Here is a 22,404-nt window from a genome sequence, read left to right as displayed (position 1 = left end):
CTGTTACTATGAAACTGACAGATCAGTCCAGAAGTGAGTAGGTTTAATCACAAAGTAATATGAAAATTCCTCACAATGAGAAAATCTTAACTCTTTATCAGAGTTATTTTATTATTTGTATTATGGTAGCACTTAGAGGCCAAACCAAGAATGGAGCCCTGTTGTGCTAGGCACTGTGTAGATGCATTGCTTGCATGCTACACAGGCAAGACAAACTCTTTGGGAAAGGGTCAGAGGGTAAATAGAGGGACCATGAAATGACTTGCCCAAGGTCATGCATGTTGTCAGTAGTAGAGCTAGGAATAGAATCATGATTTTCTGAGTGCCAGGTCAGTACTTCATCCACTGGATTATGTTGCTTCTCACCAGAGTAGAGATAATATGTAAAATAAAATCCTCATTGTGCCTAGACATTGCCAAAGTGCCCAAGAGGTTAAGCAGGAAACTTGACTTGCCTAGTATTTGCCAGAAAACTCAGTCTTGAGGGTTCAGGACCAAAACACAATGCTATAAAATCTGACATCTAAATGAATGGGGAGCAATAGAAAAACAGATTCTGGATTTTGTTAAGAAATACATATGCGGAAGTTTCATTTTTGACCCTGCTCGAATAGCTGCAAAGGAATGCTCTTCATTCTTGTCAGGAGCTTTAACTAATCCCTCCCTCCCTCCCTCCCACTCTTCATAGGGTCCTTGAAACACAGCCACCATCTTTCTGGCTAAAAAAGGATGTGATGCTTTTCAGAACCTATTTATGTCACTCCCTGTTTGGCTGGAGATGGCACTGCTGGGCAATAAAAGGGAGCTGCTTCTACCCTCTTTTTTTGGTATTTCTAGCCACTGCATGCCAAATGTGTGAGAATTTAGGATTGAAAATGAGTGTTTCCCTCACATGGCAGTGCAGACCAATGCTATCAATGGAACTTTCTTCTCATATATTAGAGAGCTAAAGAATCTTGTTTTGTCTCTTAAGTTTCGATGCTAGCTAGAGAAGACTGTCATGTGTATTTTATCTAGCCTTTTAATTTAAAAAATATAGTTAAAAAGATGAATAAACTACTGTTAATTGCCTTTAGGTGTCCTAAAATGGACAAAAAAATACAGATTTCAAAGCAGAAGTATATAGCTTATGTATCTAGTTTTTGAAAAATAGGTAAAATCTTTGAAGCAAGAACAGTGAAATTGACTAGTGCTATGCGGAGTTCCCTCAACACCTGTTAGAGTCAGTGAGCATTGAGAGTGCTCAGTACTTTACAGCAGGGGTCGACAACCTCTGGCACGCGGCTTGCCAGGGTAAGCACCCTGGCGGGCTGGGCCAGTTTGTTTATCTGCCATGTCGGCAGGTTCGGCCAATTGCGGCTCCCACTGGCCGTGATTCGCTGTCCCAGGCCAATGGGGGTGGCGTGAAGCCACGTTCAGCACATCCCTCACCCGCACTGCTTCCCGCCACCCCCGTTGGCCTGGGACAGCAAACTGCGACCAGTGGGAGCCGCCGTCGTCCGAACCTGCCGACGCGGCAGGTAAACAAACTGGCCCAGCCCCTGGCTAGCCGTGTGCCAGAGGTTGACGACCTCTGCTTTAATGGGCCATTAAGAAGAAATGTAAGTGTTGATATGGGGAGGAATATAAAAAAAACGGAGTTATTTAATGAGTTAATGTTCTTTTCCAGATCACATTTTTATGTTGAAATTTACGTAATAGTGGTTTCATTTCAGGGAAAAAGTCCAAATCTTCTCGTCCTGAATCCCCTACGACAACTCCAAACATATCAGTGAAAAAGAAAAACAAAGATGGAAAGGGTAAGTGTGATGGTTTGAGTAGAATGTTTGTCTTCAGTGTTTTAAATTGAAAACTGAATCTGCGTCACATAAGAATGAAGCCTACCAGCTTTCTCAGTATGCAAAAATAAATCGTGTGTTTCCACATGCTCCGAAGACATGGTTGCCATCTTCTTTTAAAGCGGGGAGAGGGGGAAGGAGTGCAGGAAATCCCTTTGGAAGATACTCAGTTCATGGGAGGAATAATCCATTCTTCAGCTTATTAACGGGATCTTGGGAGATCTTCAACCTCCAACAAGCGCTGCTCTGTTTCAGGTCAAGTCTAGAGGGATGTTTTGCATTGTAGAAGTGTTTCTTGGGATGTTGTTGCTTCAACAGCTGATATTTGGAAACATTTTCCATTTGCCTGTTTCTAAATCTGCATAAGATGATCACATGGGTGGCAGGAAGAACAGTTCCCTTGTTTAAGAAAAAAGTGAAGCCACCAGAAGAAAGGTGTCAGAAGAGTTCCCTGGTACTCCCTCCTGTGCTATCCCAGCTCTCCCTCCCCCGCATTAATACAACTAAAACCAACACCTAATAGAATATAATTTGATAGCATGAATCATTTTAGTTTACAGCAAACTATGCAGCAGACTCATCCTGTTTTTGCCAATGGATCCTAATATGCTTCAATTGCTTTCTTGTTTGACATGGTATAAGTTATTATTTACTGCACATATTATAAGTAATTGTTAAAACATTAAAGTAAGGATATCTTGAACCTGTGAAGAATCATCTTGCGGGCCTCAGTTTAGCAAAGTACTTAAGCACCTGCTTAATTCCCAATCACTATAGTGGTACTTTAGTGTATATTTAACTGCTTTGCTGAACAGGGCTCAGCTTGAGCTTTTTGCTGATTCAGAGCCAAAGATGGCAAAATAATAATGTTCTGTTAAGAAATAATTCAGTTGGAATGGAAGGATGGTCACGTGTAGGAATTCTCAACCTGAAATTACAGTCTGTTCAGAAAGTAACAGGCACTCAGTTCCTGGAGCTTTGTTGTATTTGTGACTTAAATAAAAGTTAAGAAATCAATATAACTGCATTTGGGGAGTTTATATCTCCTGAAGGCTTTATTTATTTATTTTAGGAAATACAATTTATCTTTGGGAGTTTCTCTTAGCACTGCTCCAGGACAAAGCTACGTGTCCCAAATATATCAAATGGACTCAAAGAGAAAAGGGCATTTTTAAACTGGTAGATTCCAAGGCTGTGTCCAGATTGTGGGGAAAGCACAAAAACAAACCTGATATGAATTATGAAACAATGGGCAGAGCTCTCAGGTATGTGAGTTTTTAATAGTTGATTATTTTTGTCACAGCATTTTCATGTATTGAAAGCTTGTTACAATCTGTTTAACAACTGTGAAGGGCTTTTTGCTAAGATGAGCTCCAGTTTTTGAAATATGAAGCTGTTGGGTTTTCGAGGAGGGGGGAGAAGAAATGGGGGGAACGCTACAAAAATCTTAGACGTAAAAGCTTAATTTGAAGTTTATACAGAGCAAATTACACAGTAGAAGATTAAAAAAAGATTTGGATTTACACTGCTGTCCAATGACAAATCTGTGAAACTTATTTTATTGGCAGAAATTTGTTTTGTGGGTTTTACAAAGTGCTTACTTGAAAGTATTTGTAATTCTGTAGAAATCCTGCAAACTCAGAGCTTTCTTTTGTATTGCGTCTGGATTTTTTTACACTTCTTTAATATGGATAATATTGGATTGATTATTTTAAATGAATGCAACTTTACTGAAGAGGCAAAATATCTGATTTATATATAGTAAGCTGTATAACTTGCATGGAGTGTGGTTTTAATGCTTTGCACATTTAAAGAAATAGAGGTAGATCATCCCTAACCTAAAAAAATTAGTGATGCCCATTACAAATGAAGCACCTTCACTTCTGTTGTAAAAGCTATTGGAAAACTAGTAATGTGTTCAAAATTCAATACAATAATTTCCATGGTCAGTTAACCAAAGTATTACTGTTAACTGATAAATCTCCCACAGTGCTTAATAATGTAGGAAGATTTGAGTAGCCAATACTTCTTTGAGACCAAGCACACACAGTTTCAGGAGACTGAAAAGTCTGAGTGACAAGCCTTTACAACAAACTCCCGTAAATTAAACTTAAAGGTGGCCATCAAGTTATTAATTGTATTAACCTTAATATGTGCCAAATGACCCAGTTTCAAATCCAAGATATGAGGGTGTTCCACCCCAGCAGAATTCAGAATTCCCCAATTTGCATGTATATATGACTAGAAAAGCATCTAATCATATATGAGTACCTGTGCAAACTGGAAACTTGCTCATATAGAAAAGTTTGTGCAAATTAGGTGAGCAATTGCACAACGATAGATAGATGCAAGCCTAATTTCTAAACATATTCCCTATTGTTTGGGCCTTCTAACTCCTACTGTAATAATAATAATAATTTTGCTTAAAGCACTCTCCTCTCTTCCCCCCCAACCCTCTGACTTTTTATACCTTTATTGTAACTCAATTTGTAAACACAATGGACAGTAATGTTTCCCTATCCTCTCCCCTTTGCTCTACAAGAACCCTGTAGTGATAGGTAATATAGCTCTTTATATATTCTTTATATTGTGCACTTTATTTAGTAAAGAAAGAATTTTAATATTTGACAAAGACGGGAGACTTGAGTCAAGATATTGCCATTTTACCAGGATTATCAAAGTGTCATTTAACACTAGGCATTGCGATAAAACGAATAGTAATATTGATATCATGAAGTGCAAGTTGCTGTGAGTGATATACAATATGTCTCCATCCTTGAGCATAAAGAAGGGTAACAGGAAATGTCAGCAGGCAGTGATTGTTGTTTAGATTTATAAACAAAAACCCCTCCACTTAATTGCTGATGATGATTAGTCTTTTTTCATAGCGAATTATGCGATATGACTTGTTGATGTATGTGCCTGCTTTGAACAGATACTATTACCAAAGAGGTATACTGGCTAAAGTAGAAGGTCAGCGCTTGGTGTATCAGTTTAAAGAAATGCCAAAAGATCTTATCTACATAGATGATGAGGATCAGAGTCCCAGTACCGAGTCTTCAGATTCCTCTTTATTGTCAACAACTGTGACTAATAGAAACCAATCAGGCAGATCTAAAGCATCTAACACAGGAACAAGAGGAGGATCCACCACAGTTCTAAAAACAACAGGGAACTCTAAGTCTACTAAACTTAAGGAGCCTGTGGAAGTTGTACAACAGCAGATACCTGGTTTTGCATCTGACGTTTTGAGGACAATGCAATCTGCCCAGTCATTACATCCAACTCAGCTTTTTCGGACAGTTCATGTAATGCAGCCAGTGCAATCCATCACAGAAGGACATGCAACTGTAACTAGTAACATGCAGGATGAAACATTACATTCCTCTGTTCAAAACATAAGGTAAGAAAATGTAAAAGAAGGTGATTTATGAACATTTTCACTATCCAATGTGGCTGTTTTCTATTTTGCCACATTGCTCTCCTCTTAATTCAGTTATTGTGATGTGAACACTGTGTGATGATCAATACATTGGTCTCATTTTTCTGTTACATTGTAAAATGGGTACTCTGCTAAGACATATTTAGGAAAGGGAAGAAAATTGCAAATCTTAATTCTGCAGCATTACAATGCAAAGAATCTTTAGGACTTTGAGAAGAAAGCAGCAAAAAGTTAACATTCTTGACAACACTGATTTCTGTTTATTTGGTTCCTGTGCCACTGGTATCTTTATGCATTCTGCTTTTACTCTGGGAATGACAGTATTTTCAACATTAACCCAGATAATGTGTGTTTTACATTAATACTTTTTAAAAAGAATTTTCTTGGGATTTAATTTCATTCTTGATATACCCATCTCCTTATAAATTGTAGTGTGTCATCGCTTTCCTCTTTTTTTTGTATTCTACCTATTAACATAGATAATAACAGGGCAAAGCACTAAAGTGGCAACCCACTGTCATTGTTGGAACAGCTGCGAGTATGCCTTCATTCCTCTTCTGTTTATAAAAGATAGCTATCAGTATGGCCTCCTGAGAGTTTTGTACCTGTATACTAATGTTGGGAGACACAGTCACATTTCAGTGCAGCCCTTAACTTGTAAGTTAGACACTGATCAAGTACCTTTATGTTACTGTTTTGCACCTTCAAGTCACTGGTGGTGTATTGACTAGAGATGCCTCAAGAACAATCACTTAGAGCTATACCCCACTTTTATCTTGTAATTCTGGAGTTGCAAGAGAGGAACCATCTTACTTACTTTAAAAGAACAACACTGAGTTGGGTGTGTATTTTTTTTTCTGGTTTAAAATTAGATATTATGAAACATCCCCGGCACTTTAGTCCACATTTTACCATTAAATGACACTAGTGCTATTTCCCCCTCTTTTTTCTTCTCTCCCCCTTAAAAACATTATTCAGAATCATCTTATCAAATTCTGATTTGCATAAATAGACCCACATGATTCTCTGTGACTGAAGCATGGAACTCTGACAAATTTACATCAATAACATTAATCTAATCACAATTCCATTTCCCAGTTTCAGGAGGATTTTTATTCTTTCATCTCTCTGTGCTAAGAGAAGGATTTTGTTTAAAGACAAACAATAATGAAATCACCACTGATCTAAAAGGAGGAGAGACTGCATCCAGAGTGGCAGAGTAGCCAGGTTTTTAATAACTGATGTCTGCAGCTGGGATGTTCAGCCTCCACAAACTAATAGAATGTAAAGGAGTCAATAAGAAGTTTTAAGGGATACATAGGATAGTCAGAAAACTGGGGATTTTTCAGATACGTATATATGAAGTGGCAGGCCACGACTATAGTCTCAAACCAGAAAAATAATTATATGTTACTTATTGTTTGTTCGGGATAAAAGCAGTTTTAGGTATTACACCTGCCCCATAATCTCTCTGCTAATTGTTGTTCTAAAAGAAATGTAATTATAAAATGTTTTCTCTCACATGTTGCTCATGTGAAAAACCCATGTAAATCAGGGGAAATTCACTAGCCAATGGACTATGTAGTGGAAATAGCAATCAGTGAAACTATGTCCAAAGGGTTGTCAAATGAACAAAGTAAACAAATCCAAAAAACATTTTTGTCTAATATGTCAGTTATATTAATAAGTTATCTTTAAAATTAGTGACTAAAAATAGAATTATGATTTTCAAGTTGATGCTGTCCATTTTAACACTCTTTTTCATTCTTAATTTCTGTGAAGCTCATATGTTAGGACCATTTCAAAATGCACTTAAGGAAGAGAAAAGGTACATCTGCTCCAGAAGTTTAGATAAATGTAATGATGAAGAATTCAGCAGGATTTAAAAAAGAAAGTAAAGGAAAGTAGATTTAAAAAAAAGTAGATGGCTGCTTGTTTTCCACAAGACAAAGCAACTTCTGAGGGAAGTTTACTTATATCAAATAAGATAAAGATTTGAATTGCAGTGTAGTGAATTAAACACTAACATTTAGCATAAATGTGAGAGACAATTTAAAGTTAGTCTCTCTTAGTTATCTGTGTGTTTAATATTTCTTCATACAACAAAGAGCTTTAAAGCCTAACTGCAAAGCCATTAAATGCTGTATAACAATATGACTTCAGAGATAACTAAGGATTTAATTATTCATCAGTCTCAAAAAGTGACTCAGATAATATAGAGGAAGCACATGAAGAAATAAATGACCGAGGTCATGCAATGACACCTAAGTCAGGAGAACAATGCTATGAAACATTAATAGGGAAACAGTACAGCGATTTGTAGAGTAAGAAAGATAGATACCCATACTGAGCCACTTCAGGGTTACCTAGCAAAAACTTCCTGAACAATCTGCAAGATTTAATCAGGAAGGCAGGGAAGCAAAGACAATAATGCAGCCAAAAGTTGCAAAACTGCATGTTGCTATTTCAACATCCTGTTGTGTTTAAAATATTTCACAACTGGACTGTGGGCAGTAGTTTTAAAGGAGAAAAGGAGGAAGTAGCAGTAACGCTAGCATGAAGCTCAAATGAAATCACAGAGCTCTTAAACACTGTCTTAGACTCCTATATTAGAGTGATGGGTAGCTGTTTTTATTTTTATTTTTTAAGCATAATGTAGAAACATTTCTGTGGAATCCGTGTTTACACTTTGCTAGATATAATGACAAATCCAAGACACAGATAGATTAAAGAGAAAAATGATATGATCTAGTCAATATAATACATAAGTAATTGTATAAGGTTTTTAATATTTGATAACAAAAGCAAGTATTATAGTTGCAGAGGTGCTTGGTAGATCAATACTAGAAATACGTTTTAAAAACTTCCATCTGACAATGGTAGACTAGGTAAGCTATAAATTGAGGGGCTGATGAGTAAGGCTACGTTTTAGTCACAGGTATTTTTTAGTAAAAGACAGGGCCGGGCAGAGGATTCAGAGGGCCTGGGGCAGGGCCGGGTCTTCAGCGGCAATTCAGCGGCAGATCCCTCTTGGAGGGAATGACCCGCCGCCGAATTTCCACCAAAGAATGAAGTGGTGGCGGTAGAGCAGCCTAAGTGCCGCCAATCAAAGCTTTTTCCCCCCACTGCCACTTGCGGCGCTTGTCTTCACCGGGCGGCGCTCTGAGACTTTGGCAGCACTTCCGCGGCGGGTCCGTCACTCGCTCCACGTCTTTGGCTGCACTGAAGGACCCACTGCTGAAAACCCAGAGCGGCTCGCAGAGTCCCTATGGGGCCTGGGGCAAATTGCCCCTTTTTCCCCCCCCCCCCCCCTCCTGGGCGGCCCTGGTAAAAGTCATGGACAGGTCACAGGCAATCAACAAAAATTCATGACCCATGAGCTGTCTGTGACTTGTACTATATACCCCTAACTAAATCTTGTGGGGTGGGAGCTGGGGGCCATGGGTCTGTGGCGGAGGTGGCCCGGAGGTGCTGGGGGGGGGTTGGCCCAGGGCGCTGCAGGACCCCCACTAGTGGTGGGGGGAGGGTCCGGGACCCCAGGTGGTGCTTGGGCGGAGTGGGGAAGGAGCGTTGGCGGGGCTGGCTAAGGCTCCCTACCTGGCTCCATGCCTCCCCAGAAGTGGTGACATCCCCCTCCCTCAGTTCCAAGGCGGAGGCGTGGCCAAGGAACTCTGCGCGCTGCCTCTATCCCAGCGCTGGCCCACAGCTGCCATTGGCCAGGAACCGTGGCCAATGGGAGCTGCAGGGGCGGTGCCTATGGGCAGAGGCAGCGTGCAGAGCCGTCTGGCCATACCTCTGCCTGGGAGCAGAGGGAGGGGGATATCACTGCTTCTGGAGAGCCCTTGTGGTAAGCACTGCCCAGAGCCCTCACCCCGTCTCCTGCCCCAACCCCCTATCCCAGCCCCCTTCCCTCTCCCACACTCAAACTCCTGCTGTTGGAGGAGGGGGGGGAGTGCAGTGTCCCGAGACTGCCCCAGCAATGGCCAGTGCGATTGGCTCAGGTGCTCCCTGAACTGCACAGGCAGCTCCTGGGCCAAGTGCACCAGCCTCTGCAGAAATCACGGAGAATCCGGAAAGTCTCGTAATCCATGACTTCAGTGACCTCCGTGACAAACTCGCGGCCTTACTGATGAGCCATACAAATTCACTGGATGTTCCAGGCTGCTTACAATTGGTCTAGGATATATCTCAGGTCCAAATTCAAATAACTAAGTGTCCTTATAAAGTTTTACCAGGGCAATCTTGGGAGTTTTGATGAGGTTGAAAACTAAACTTAATTTTTTTCTGAAATGTACAATTTAGGGTCTCTCTCTAGTAAGGTTCAAAACCATTTTTTTCAGATACATTTATAGCTATATCAGTTTATACCCACACTCATCATTGCCTTGTAGGAACCTCCATAAAGGATCAGATCAGTGTTCCAGATAGTCTAGTGTCATGCTACATACAGCAGGCAGTAAGAGGAAGGTGCAAGGAACCCCATAATGGATACAACCTACCCTGTGGAAGTTTTTCTGGCCCTTACCATTTAGTGGTTGGCCTATGAGGGTTTCTATTCTTTTTAATTTCTTTATCCTATCTAATGCAACTTTGGATTGTGTTAGCCATATAAATGTCTCATGCTCTTTAGTATCCTGCTAAGCACCCAGCTTTAGTAATATCTTGTGGCAAGAATTCCATGTGGTTATCTACCTGTTGTGTAGAAAAGTTTTTCCTTTTTTAAAGTTTAAATTAGTTGCCTCTTTAATGTTTTCCAGCTGCCTTCTGAGGGGTAGTCTGTAGCATGCAAGGTTTCTGCTAATGGGCTTATTTTAAGAAAACAAAACTGCTTACGTTTGACACTGTAGTTATATTAGCTACAATTGTGTTTGAAAACTATTGTCAAACCAGATTTGTGCCTGACAATCCTTTTTTAAACATGGCTGTAGCTAGTCAGTTTTTTCCCCAGGTGAGGACAGAACTTTCCAGGGACAGGATTGCAGCTCTTCTGTCATGACCTAACATAGGGCCTAATTCTTCCAAAGGTGTAAGGCAATATAGTTGTTTGTACCTGTAGAAAATGGGTGTAAAATGTGTAAATGAGTTAAAAAATCAGATTTGGTAGCATTCTACACCTGCGCATAGGTGCTGGTACTCGGGGTGCTGCTGCACTCCCTAGTCTGAATTGGTTTCCGTTATATACAGGGTTTACAGTTTGGTTCAATGGCTCTCAGCACCCCCAATATAAAAATTGTTCCAGCACCCCTGCACCAGCGTTGCATAGGTGTAAATGACTGCACCAGCTGCAAGGCAGACTGTTATGTCAACTTCACATTCTCCATCATTTATAGCTTCTTTTTGTTACATTAGTGTTCAGTAATAAACTAACAACAGCATAGAATGATGCCCTAGAGCAGGGGTCAGTAACCCCTGGCACTCGGCTCGCCAGGGTAAGCACCCTGGCGGGCCGGGCCAGTTTGTTTACCTGCTGCATTGGCAGGTTCAGCTGATGGTGGCTCCCACTGGTCGCGGTTCGCCGTCCCAGGCCAATGGGGGCGGCGGGAAGCCGCAGCCAACGCATCCCTCACCCGTGCCGCTTCCCACATTGGCCTGGGACGGCGAACCACAGCCAGTGGGAGCCATGATCGGCCAAACCTGCCGATGCGGCAGGTAAACAAACTGGCCCGGCCCGCCAGAGTGCTTACCCTGGCGAGCTGAGTGCCAGAGGTTGCCAACCCCTGCTCTAGGGCATCATTCTATGCTGTTGGTAGTTTATTACTGAACACTAATGTAACAAAAAGAAGCTGGCAAGCCACGTGCCAGAGGTTGCCGACCCCTGCTCTAGGTCTTGCAAGCCCCGTTGTCACTGTACAGGTTAGCAATAGGCACACCCCAAACCTCAAGGCCTATGGGCGTCTCCCTGGAGAGTCCAGCGTCTGCTCCACTGGACAATCGCATTGCTCACAGATTCGTTGCTTCCAAAGAAGCAGCACACCCCAGCTTACCAGTTCCATGTCACAGCACCACTCTTCTTGACACACAGCACTGAGAGAGATATTTATAGAGAAAACAACTAAATGTTTATTTAACAAAGTATAAAGATTTAAGTGATAGCAAGTAGAAGTATTGGAAAGAAATGGTTACATATAAAAATTATAACACCCATTCCTAAACTTCTAGAAGAGAAATGATCACCCAAAGTTATTCCAGCGTTTTACAGGCTTGGCTGTGATCTTCCATTCATGAGGAAAATCGTGCTGTCAGCTTGCCACCTCAGCGAAAGATCCAGGGTGTCTGTACCCCTAGATATATGAAAACAATCCATTGTCCTTATTCATAAGCAGGATTCCCCCTGACTATTGTTTTTTTTCCCTGTATACTGCTTTCTTGTAGATTTTGCAATCTCTTAATCAGCATCTGACTCAGCATGCAAATAGGCTTGCATTGTGGGGCACACAGTGATGAGACAGGGAGATATGTGTTGCCACCCCCTGCCTGAAAGGAACCTGTTGCCTGCCTTAGTAATATAATTTTCAGTTTAGATACATAACCCCTTAAATATTATCTCTACATAAGTTTCACCATGATGACCAGTGGGCTACTGGCTCTCAGACCACACATGCTACCCTTTTGTGAATTATTATGCACATATCCGACCCAGGGGATCCCTGTAAAATCTTATGCACCCCATATCTCTCTGCCAGTTGGCATCGAGAATTCACTGAGTCACAATCACCATGGCTAGGTCCTCATTCTAGAAACAAGGGCACAGTTTCCTGCTAGCCAAAGATGAAAGATGTTGTTTCTAGCCACTATTTCAAGATGTTCAGGAGCAGTGATTAATTCAACAGGACCCCAAGACAGTGCACTGCCTGGACTTGAAGAGGACAGGAACCTTTCAAATATCTACACTAGCCAAATTTTGTAGGCCTTTTTAATTATAAAATGACATGGTGATAAAAATGCCTGTGCCCTGTCTATAGTACAGCTTAACCACTGGTAGCATGAGTGCAGTTACAGTGATGCTGAAAAACAGGTGCAGATTTGTCTGTTGTAGACTTAACTGCGGAGAAGGATAATTCATCAAAATACTTCCCTCATCTTGCTTATTGTACTATGTGTAGTCACTTATACTTGTGCAAAGTGTGTAAAATGCTACCAATCTGATTTGTTAGCATTTTGAACTTGCTTCATACTCACTTTGCTCAGGTGTAAATGACTATCCAAAGTGAGGGCAATGAAGAATCTGGCACTGTTGTACCCAGATTTAGCATGAGCCAGCTGCTTTCCGTACAGGTTCCTGTTTCTTTCAAATGCTAAGCCAGCTGGAAAACAACCCTGTCTATGATGAATATGAAAGAGCTGCAGACCTGGGTGTAATCAGCACACTGATGTCATCGTAGACCATAGCATTTCACATTAGCGCCTTTCGTTCTCACATAAATGTTGAATAAGAGTGGTGACAGGTGAGTGTCCTCAGGGAAGAGAAGCAGCTATTCACCAGGGCCCTCTGGGACATCTGAGAAGAAATGAACAGTGCCAGTTTAATATGATTTAGACCATAGGTGCTTTGCTTCTGTTCATGGCCTAAGGCATAGGCGCCAACTTCTCCTGGTGCCAGGGGTGTTCGTGCCCCCCCCCCGGCGCCCCTGACCCCACCCCTATTCCAACCCCTTCCCCAAATCCCCACCCCAACCCCACCTCTTCCCTGCCTCCCCCCTCCCTCCCACAGCTTGTTACGCAAGTGCTGGGAGGAGAAGTGGGGATGGTGCGCTTGGGGGAAGGCAGAGGCAGAGGTGAGCTGGAGTGGGGTGCTTAGCTGCCAGTGGGTGTTGGCACCTATGGCCCAAGGAAATCCTCCATCAGTTTAATCAGTGATATCCCTGATCTATCCCATGTGGAAACCTAGAGAGGAGTCTAAAATACTGGTGATCAAATAGCCACTGATACAATGCTCCTCAAAATAGAGAGATTAAAGGTAGGTGACAGATTATTAGTTGCAAAGAGTGGCTGTGTCAGGTGGTTTTTGTTTGTTTTTTGAGTACACGCTGGCCTATGTCCCATGTTGGCAGAGAAAATCCCTTATTGGGGAAGGCATTGGTCAACAGTGGGCTGATGTGATCTCTGCAGGCTTTCACCAAAGAGGTCATAAATTCTTTTTGCTGGTGATACCAATTTTTTTTCTTGATGGCATTTGGCCCAATCATAAATGCATTAGGAAGGGTGCGATGATCATAGCTTTCCACACTCTCTTGATTTTCCTGCAGGTGGGAAAAGACCGTCTCAGACTCTGTTTTGCTGTTTGCTTTAATTTCTCCTGCAAGAAGGATCAGAGCTGTTTGCAGTGGGAGGTACCTGAGTCTTTGGTTGTGCAGAAGCAGTTTGAATTTATGTAGTTACCTTTCTTTCCAGGACAGTTCTTCTGGTCATGTTAGCAGGTACTATAGCAGGGATCAGCAACTTTTGGCATGCCACCCTGGCGGGCCGGGCCGGTTTGTTTACCTGCCGCGTCCACACATTCGGCCTATCGCGGCTCCCACTGGCTGCAGTTCACTGCTTCAGGCCAATGGGGGCTGTGGGAAGCGGCGCGTGCCGAGGGATGTGCTGGCCGCCGCTTCCCGCAACCCCCATTGACAAGCCTTATGGCTCTACCATTTACTTAATACATGACCTTAGGCAAGGTGCTAGACAAGAAAGGGGAAGGTTCTGACCTTCCTTTGGAGGAGGGGATGTTAAGGTCCAGTATAAGGGTATCCAGTATCCCTTTCTTTCACCATCGCCTGTGTACCTAAGCATATCAGCAGCTCCAGTGTGTCTGGTTATGTGTGCAGGCATCTGGTGATCACTAGGGATGCGAGGTCTTAAGCCAGTCTATTAGAGGCACTGACGTGGGATGCACTGCATGCCAACAAGATTTTCACATTAGATATGACTTGTACAAGTGGATTTACTCCAGTGAATCTATCTTAACTCTGGCATCTGAAGTTGGCTCTAAATTGCATGTCATGTGCATCCCACCTCCCTAGCCCTCCTTGATTTACATTGTATCAATCAACTGGATGAGTGGAGGAAATCTGGGGAAATTTCATCTTTTCCTTCTTAAACTATCTGTTCCTACACCTGTATGTTGAGTAACTTTTATGCTAGGGAATGATTTCTCCTCAGTTCCTCTCTTTCTCTGTTTCTCTTTATCTTGCATTATTTAATTTGCTAACTATGTTCTTAAACACTACTTACCTTGGTTTGTAGCTTCCAGATCTTTGTAGGATTTTCGTCCCCTTCTTTGCGTTTTAGAAGTTTCACAAATGAATCCCTATGAATAAACTTGTTTCTGTCACCTGTCAGCTAGTGTTTGCAACAGCACTCTTCATCTCCAGATGAGTGACTGTGATGTTGCACAACACTAGATTATAACCCCACCCAATGAACCAATACATGGATTTTTATCATTTCCCTGCTAGCAGGCTGAAACGAGGTATGGAACATGTCTCATCTTTTCCTCAGTAATAATCAGAATCTGTGTTTTTTCAGCAGTATTTTCTCTTAGTCAGTATTGCTCAATAGTCTTGTTTTTTAAAAGTAGGAGCTTCTGAAAGACTCTTGATAGTGCACCACTCACAGACTTGTGCAGTAGCACAAGAAGTATAGTAGCAATGGTAAAATTATTAACAGAGCAAAACATAATAGAAAACAGAGCAGCCTAGAAAAATTCTAGCTGCCTGGGTTTTGGCTGAGTAGTTTAGGAGGTAGGGTTTGTTGAATGAGTAAAATGTCGGTATCTTTTCAGTACTATTTGCAGTAAGGGTGGGCAAATACATTTTTAGTCTGGGCTGGTAGACTTGTGTCTAAATCAGCCTAGTTAAACAAAATCTACTTGCCCATCTTTACTGTAAACATCAACAAATGCAGTTCCATACAACACACACTGTGCATGAGCGCACACACATACCTCACTCACTATCTGGTTGGCTTCCTTTCTCCCAACATCGCACATTCCATCTTTCTCTTCAGGTTCTCACAGTGCCCTCATTACTGTAATATGTGAGCACTCCAGAAGAGCATTAAGCAATGACACTTTTGCAGTGTGGTTCTTTCTCCCTTTTGTGACTTAGTCATACGCACCCCAATTCACTGTCATTCATTCCTCTCCCCACTCTGTTACTGCTCATCACCCTGACTTGATCACCCTTCCAGGAATGTGCTCTCCCCCACTTCCCACAGTCCCCATTGACCTGAAATGGCAAACTGCAGCAAGTGGGAGCTGCAATTGGCTGAACCTGCAGATGCCTGCAGGTAAACAAACTGTCCCGGCCCGCCAACGTATTTCCCTGATGGGCCACATACCAAAGGTTGCTGATCGCTGCGCTAAGTCATGGTATCTCCCAAGCAGGGCCGGCTGTACAGTTTTAGTCTCCCCGAGCAGCATGCCGAATTGCTGCCGGACAGCAGGGGGCAGTCCGTGTGCCCTTAGGGCGGCAGGCGCGTTTCCGCTGCAGCGGCAATGCGGCGGCAGCTTCTATGTTTAACTGAAGCCGCTGCGGACAGCTAAACATAGAAGCTGCTGCCGCCGAATTGCCGCCACTGCAGAAACGTGCCCCCTGCCCTAAAGGCACACGGACTGCCCCTGCCGCCCGTGGTGGCAATTCGGCGTGCTGCTCGGGGTGGCAAAAACACAGGGACTGCCACCCCTTGCAGATTGCCGCCCCACGCACCAGCTTGGAATGCTGGTGCCTGGAGCCGGCCCTGCTCCCAAGGACCACCCACTTGTGGTGTCAAAATGAGGTGTTACTCCCAGTGCAGATATGTGACCCTCCTTGTTTCTTGAGGAATGTAATGTAACAACATTAGCATTTAAATTAGCATTGCTGTGTGTTGAAGTTAACATCTCATTGAGATGAACAGAGTAGTTCATTCCTCTCAAAGATACTGTTCCAGGCTCTCTGTGGTCTTATTTTTGCTTGGGTAACATTGTCATTTTTGAATTTTTCTTTGCAACCATAACAACTAGACTTACTTTTTTATTTTAAATGAAAGCTGAAATTCTGGAGAATATAGTTGTAGCTTCAGAGAAGAACTGGTATGGTGTATAAGACCATAAGAATGGGAATACTGGGTCAGACCAAAGATCCATCTAGCCCAGTATCCTGTCTTCTGACAGTGACCAATGCCAGGTGCCCCAAAGGGAATGAACAGAGCAGGTAATCATCAAGTGGTCCATCCCCTGTCTCATATTCCCACCTCCTGGCAAACAGAGGCTAGGGACACCATCACTGCACATCCTGGCTAATAGCCATTGTTGGACCTATTCTCCATGATCTTAATCTAGTTCTTTTTTGAACCCTGTTATAGTTTAGGCCTTCACAACATCCTCTGGCAAGGAGTTCCACAGTTTGACTGTGTGTTGTGTGGAAAAAAAATTCCTTTTGTCTTAAACCTGCTGCCTATTAATTTCATTTGTGACCCCTAGTTCTTGTGTTATGAGAAGGAGTAAAAAACACTTCCTTATTTATTTTCCCCACATCAGTCATGATTTTATAGACCTCAATCATATCTCGCCTTAATCATCTCTTTTCCAACCTGAAAAGTCCAAGTCTTGCTAATCTCTCCTCATATGGAAGCCGTTCCATACCCCTGATCATTTTTGTTGCTCTTTTCTAAAGCTTTTCCAATTCCAATATATCTTTTTTGAGATGGGGCGACCACATGAGCACGCAGTATTTAAGATGTGGGCATACCATGGATTTATATAGAGGCAAGATGATATTTTCTGTCGTCTTATCTATTCCTTTCTTAATGATTCCCAACATTTTGTTTGCTTTTTTGACTGCCACTGCACATAGAGTGGATGTTTTCAGAGAACTATTCACAATGACTCCAAGATCTCTTTCCTGAATAGTAAGAACTAATTTAGACCCCATCATTTTATATGTATAGTTGGGATTATATTTTTGAATATGCATTACTTTGCATTTATGGCCACAGATTGGATGTTTTGAAGCTCAGATGTTAACGTCAGCAGCAGTTCTTCAAAGCTGCAGTGGCCGCCTTAACCTTCCATCCCAGTGGGGTCTCTTACCCCTGAGGGAATTCTGCGCTAAAAAAATAAAAATTCTGCACACAATATTTGAAAATTCTGAAAGTTCTGCATTTTTGGGTCAAAATATCACAATATAATCATGCCAGTTCAATTATTTTGATGATTCATTTCAAAATATCTGTCAGCAGGTATGTCCGTTAACAGTACAGCCCCCCAAAGAACAAAGATTCTGGTAATTTATTTTTTGACAAACAGATTCCTTAGTAGGCATTTTAATACAGAACTTTGTGTAATTCATTTTAATTGTAATATAGAAGTGTGTTTCCTGCACATGTCAGAAGCAATGAAAAGCCTTGGGGGAGTCAGGGGTAATGGACGAGCTGAGGGAGAGGGAAGGAGCCTAGGAGTGAACTGGGAGGGTGTTGATGTGGGTGAGAGAAGGTTTTTTTGGGGGCAAGGATTGTTAGGGAGTTGGGACGCCTCCCTCATGCAGACCCTGACTGACCCCAAGCCTCTCTCATTCAGTCTGGCATGTCTGCCCCTGTCCCTACACTCCCCATCCCTGTGGGTCCCTGCAGATCCCCTCCTCAGGCTCAACGCTGTCACCCTACTAGCTCCTGATCCCATGCCCATCTGCCCCCACCCCCACTAGCCATTCTGAACCCCAGTCTGTGACACACACACCCCCAACAGCCCTGTGTGCCCCACTCTGTCCTAACCTGGCTCTGCAGGCAGGGTTCTATGAACTTCTACTCTTTGGGGAATTCTGCGGAACTGGGCATAGAATTTTGTATTTTCCCACATAAAATACATTTTGCCTAAGAAGTGCTGCCATTCTGCCTTTTGCCCACCAGAGGCAAAAGCAAAAACTGCAACACTTCTTAGGCAAAATGTTTTTTTTATGCAGAAAAATACAAAATTATGTGAGACAGAGGAATTCTGTGTGTTCGCAAATGTGCAGAATTCCCCCAGGAGTAGTCTCCTTGGGTGGTAACAGCTGCCTCAGTGCCTTCCCCTCCATCAGATTTTAAGTCTTTTCCTGATGGCATGTGCCACCACCTTTCCTCCGAGCTGTTCCAGTTGCAGTGCCACATCCCTCATCTCCATGGAGGTGCTGGGGACTTTGAAGTTTGGTCACATTAGAGTTTTTACTGAGTTAGCTGGCAATGAACTGTAGGTATTTTCACTTCGTGAAAGCTACTGAATGTTTCTGCCAAGATACGTCATTTTGTGGTTTTCTGCACAAACTGTAAAGGTTTAAAAAAGAAGTGTGTAGGCAAGTCCATAGGAAAGGAGACACTGGCACTGCTTCCCTCCCTCAAAGAAGAGAAGGATATGTGGAGGAGTGGAAGTGCTTGAGCGGACACTGGCTGCAGTGCCTTGAGGCTGGAGACAAAGCAGGCCTTGCCCAGGGAATCTTCTGGGCTCAGCCACCTAAGCCTGACACAGAGTGATTGAGTTGAGAGGGTTCAACAAGGGCCATTGTAGATACTTGTTCACTTTCTTTGCTGCTGGATGGAGAAAAAGTGAGTAAAACTCCCTCTACAGGAAAAGAATACGGTTGTGGTAGCTGCTCCCACATTGCTGGCCCCAATTCAGCATCAGTTAAGCTCACATTTTGGATGGATGTAAATTTATTTTACTTATTATAGGAAAGCAACTATGTGGAGAGAAGGTAGGTGCTGATGGGTTTCAGCTGGAATCAAGTCCAGTTTTGTGTAGCTGGAAGGACAGGAGCCCCCCTTGCCTTTCTCCTCCAAATTAGTAATTTAAGTAGCCTGTGTTGCAAAACGTTCATTCAGCAATAGATCAGGGAACATTCTAACATTTTCCTGTTTTCTAATCTTAATAGGACTTTACAGACCCCAGCCCAAGTTCCAGTGGTTGTTTCACCTGGAAACCAGCAGTTGCATACTGTAACACTCCAGACAGTGCCTCTTACAACAGTGATAGCCAGCACAGATCCAGCATCAGCAACAACATCCCAAAAATTTATTCTCCAAGCCATTCCTACTTCGCAGCCAATGACAGTACTTAAAGAAAATGTCATGCTGCAGTCTCAGAAGCCAGTCTCCTCTTCTTCATCTATTGTCTTTAGCCCAGCCCAAGTTCAACAGGTTCTCACCAGCAATGTGCAGACTATTTGCAATGGAACAGTCAATATGGCTTCATCTTCATCCTTCAGTGCTACCACTCCCGTGGCAACTTTTTCACCTAACAGTTCACAGATGGTTGCTCATCCACCTGGCACAGTGATCACTTCAGTTATCAAAGCACCAGAAACTAAACAGACTGTTATACAAGAAATGATGAAAGAGGAGGTAGAAGAGGACACAAAAGATGATGCCGAGCAGTCAGAGCAGAGGTTCCAGCAGCAGCCTTTTGTGATGGTGGTATCCAATTCAAATGGATTCCCATCTAACATGCAAGTGAAACAGGAAAGTGAACAGTTGGAATCCAATTTATATTAATAAACAAAAAAAACCCCTGTGGATGATTATTTTCATAAATGTGATGGAACCTTTACAGTTGTGTGTGTGTGTGTATATATATATATATATATGAGATTTGATTCTGAAGCAGATGTTACAAAGCTACTTAATTTCTACAGTTAATTGTTAGAAGTCATGTATTAGAATGAGTTTTGATTTTCTGTTAATTGCTAAATGTTATAAAAACATAAAATTATATAGTACTCATTTTTCAAAACACAAGCATGAAGGAACATGCATTTTATACTATGAAGACTTTTTCTTGATTTTTTTTGCCAAAAGTTCCAAATTTCTTACATATTATGCATTTTCAGTCTTGCTAATTTACATTGCAATACCATATAATATTTTCTGTTTAATCTGTAAATGTCATTTAACTTTTGAAACAACCATTACTTCTACAGAACAGCGTTTTCATTCCATGTGTGTGAATCTTATCAAGTTTACCAAATACCTATTGCATACCAATGAACTATGTCACATTTTACTTTGAATATTGTACAGTGGCAACCAAGCTTCCTCCTGTTGCATTTTTGCAGCACAGTCATTTGGGTGTGCAAAATAAAAATACACTCCCATTATGAGAATACATAAAGCATTTGCATATACCAATAATGGACAGTGCCAGATCTATATTTTTATATACAGTCGTCAAATATACTTAATTACAGAAACTAGTGGCATTGCTACAGGTGCAATTATTTCATACTATTTTGTGGCTATGAAGTTAAACAATCTTGCTTTCTATTTCAGATTATTTTCTAGGGGGGAAAGTGAAATGTATACAATTTTATGCAAGAGTTCTGAGATTAATACTTTTATGAGTTCCTTTTTCAGTTGTAAATAATGTACATTTAATTTCACAAGGAAGTTTTTCGCTAATTTGTTTCCATAGAGCAATTTTTGATAGATACAAATAAGATCATTATGTTTAGAGGTCTAATGTTATATGTATTCATATTACAGAGTGAATTTGTATTTAAAGACAAATTTTTAAATGACAGAACCCTACTGAACCTGGGTTCTTTGTCTTTTGTATTTTAATTGGTTTATTATGAAAATAAATCAAGTGGAAATTTTTTTATGTATTTATTCTAGAGTTTTCTTACCAACACATGAGTACAGTGTTTCTGGCAATCTGAACTGTATTGAGAAATAGAGTAATATGATTAATTAGTGATGGTCTGTGATTTGGAACACAGTAGATGAGTCATTCAGGAATCAGTTCAAGAGAACTCCGGGTGAGAAATTGCTTCTCAAGCTGTTTGTCTGAGAATGTGACAGCACTATGTAGTACCAGGGCTGCCCAGAGGATTCAGGGGGCCTGGGGCAAAGCAATTTCGGGGGCCCCTTCCATAAAAAAAAAAAAAAAAAGTTGCAATATTATAGAATACTATATTCTCGTGGGGGGCCTTATGGGACCCAGGGGCAAATTGCCCCACCCCCGGGTGGCTCTGTGCAGTACTGCTATATGTTAAGATGAATAGGTTATCAGGGTTGGAAGGGCCCTCAGGAGGTCATCTAGTCCAACCCCCTGCTCAGAGCAGGACCAATCCCCAAACAGATTTTTCTCCACATCCCTAAATGGCCTCTTTAAGGATTGAACTCACAACCCTGGATTTAGTAGCCCAATGCTCAAACCACTGAGCTATGCTCAGAAATATGTGCTAAATAGGTCCATTGATGTGGCATTGGGCACAGATGGTTTAAACTTTGTCCCCTTATCCTCACCTGTGAAAGCTGCTGTCAGTCCACAAATGCATAATTCTGGGACATCACTGATACTACAAATTGCATAGGACTTCTGGGATCAATGATACAACAACATGTTTCATTCTGGATTGTCTTAATAGAACCCAGAAATACTGGATGATTTCACAAAGTATATGGGGAGGAGAGAGGGCGCTTAAAAAGTTAAAAACACATTATCCTAGTATCTCTTCTTGGGATCTTTAAACAAACATTTTCTAGGCTTAATTCAGTTTTAATTTTAGTTCGCAGTTCTTTAAAGTTCAGTTGGTTTCCATAGCAAACCCCTTTACTAAGGAGATATAGACCTTGGCCATTTTAATTTATATAGAGTGAAAGTCCGACAGAATTTGTATACTATTTGAATTTTAATTATCTTGTGTTACAAATCCAAAGTATTTTAAGAAGCTTTATATATTTTTGCAAAAAAGTTCATAACAGGGAGTTCTGCAAGTTCTTTCAGGGAGGAAAATACTTAAAATTAACAAAATTCAACTAATCATATTATGCATAATGTGAAAAATATTTAAAAAGCTCATGGAGTCAGAACTGAATATTCAGGATTGTTAATGGTTTGGTTCAAAAAATTAAAATCCATCCTCCCATTGGATTTAGTACTCAGTAGAATAATTCTAATACTTAAGTGCTCCCATCAATCTATGTGGTTGAAGAGCACTTGCACATAAAATAAATCTTAGGAAAACATCGCCACTATAACTGAAACCTCTATGAATTACAGTATTAGCATAAACTTCATTTTTTTTATAATGAAGTAGCAGTAGAAATTTGGTAGGCACTGTAACCGCACACACAATAGTCCCCATCCTGAAATCCTTATATTCTAACTAGACAGTGAAGGTGGACTAG

At 41.6% G+C, this 22,404-nt stretch overlaps 1 protein-coding gene across 8 annotated transcripts in view; it reads left to right on the top strand.

The window, feature by feature from the left end:
* The window catches only part of ELF1 (E74 like ETS transcription factor 1), a 143,934-nt gene extending 123,058 nt beyond the window's left edge, over positions 1–20,876 (top strand). For all 8 annotated transcript variants that reach the window (XM_032776931.2, XM_032776926.2, XM_032776930.2 and 5 more), the window contains 4 exons: positions 1,716–1,799; positions 2,911–3,103; positions 4,774–5,241; positions 19,149–20,876. In XM_032776931.2, the coding sequence (XP_032632822.1) occupies positions 1,716–1,799; positions 2,911–3,103; positions 4,774–5,241; positions 19,149–19,767 (1,364 nt within the window). In that variant the 3' untranslated portion in view covers positions 19,768–20,876. The remainder of the gene's footprint in view (positions 1–1,715; positions 1,800–2,910; positions 3,104–4,773; positions 5,242–19,148) is intronic.
* Positions 20,877–22,404: the final 1,528 nt, after the last annotated feature.

This window comes from Chelonoidis abingdonii, chromosome 1 (genome assembly GCF_003597395.2).
Source record: "Chelonoidis abingdonii isolate Lonesome George chromosome 1, CheloAbing_2.0, whole genome shotgun sequence".
NCBI classification, from domain to species: Eukaryota; Metazoa; Chordata; order Testudines; family Testudinidae; genus Chelonoidis; species Chelonoidis abingdonii.
The sequence above is the reverse complement of the archived record's forward strand: the minus strand, read 5'-3'. Positions and strand labels throughout refer to the sequence as shown.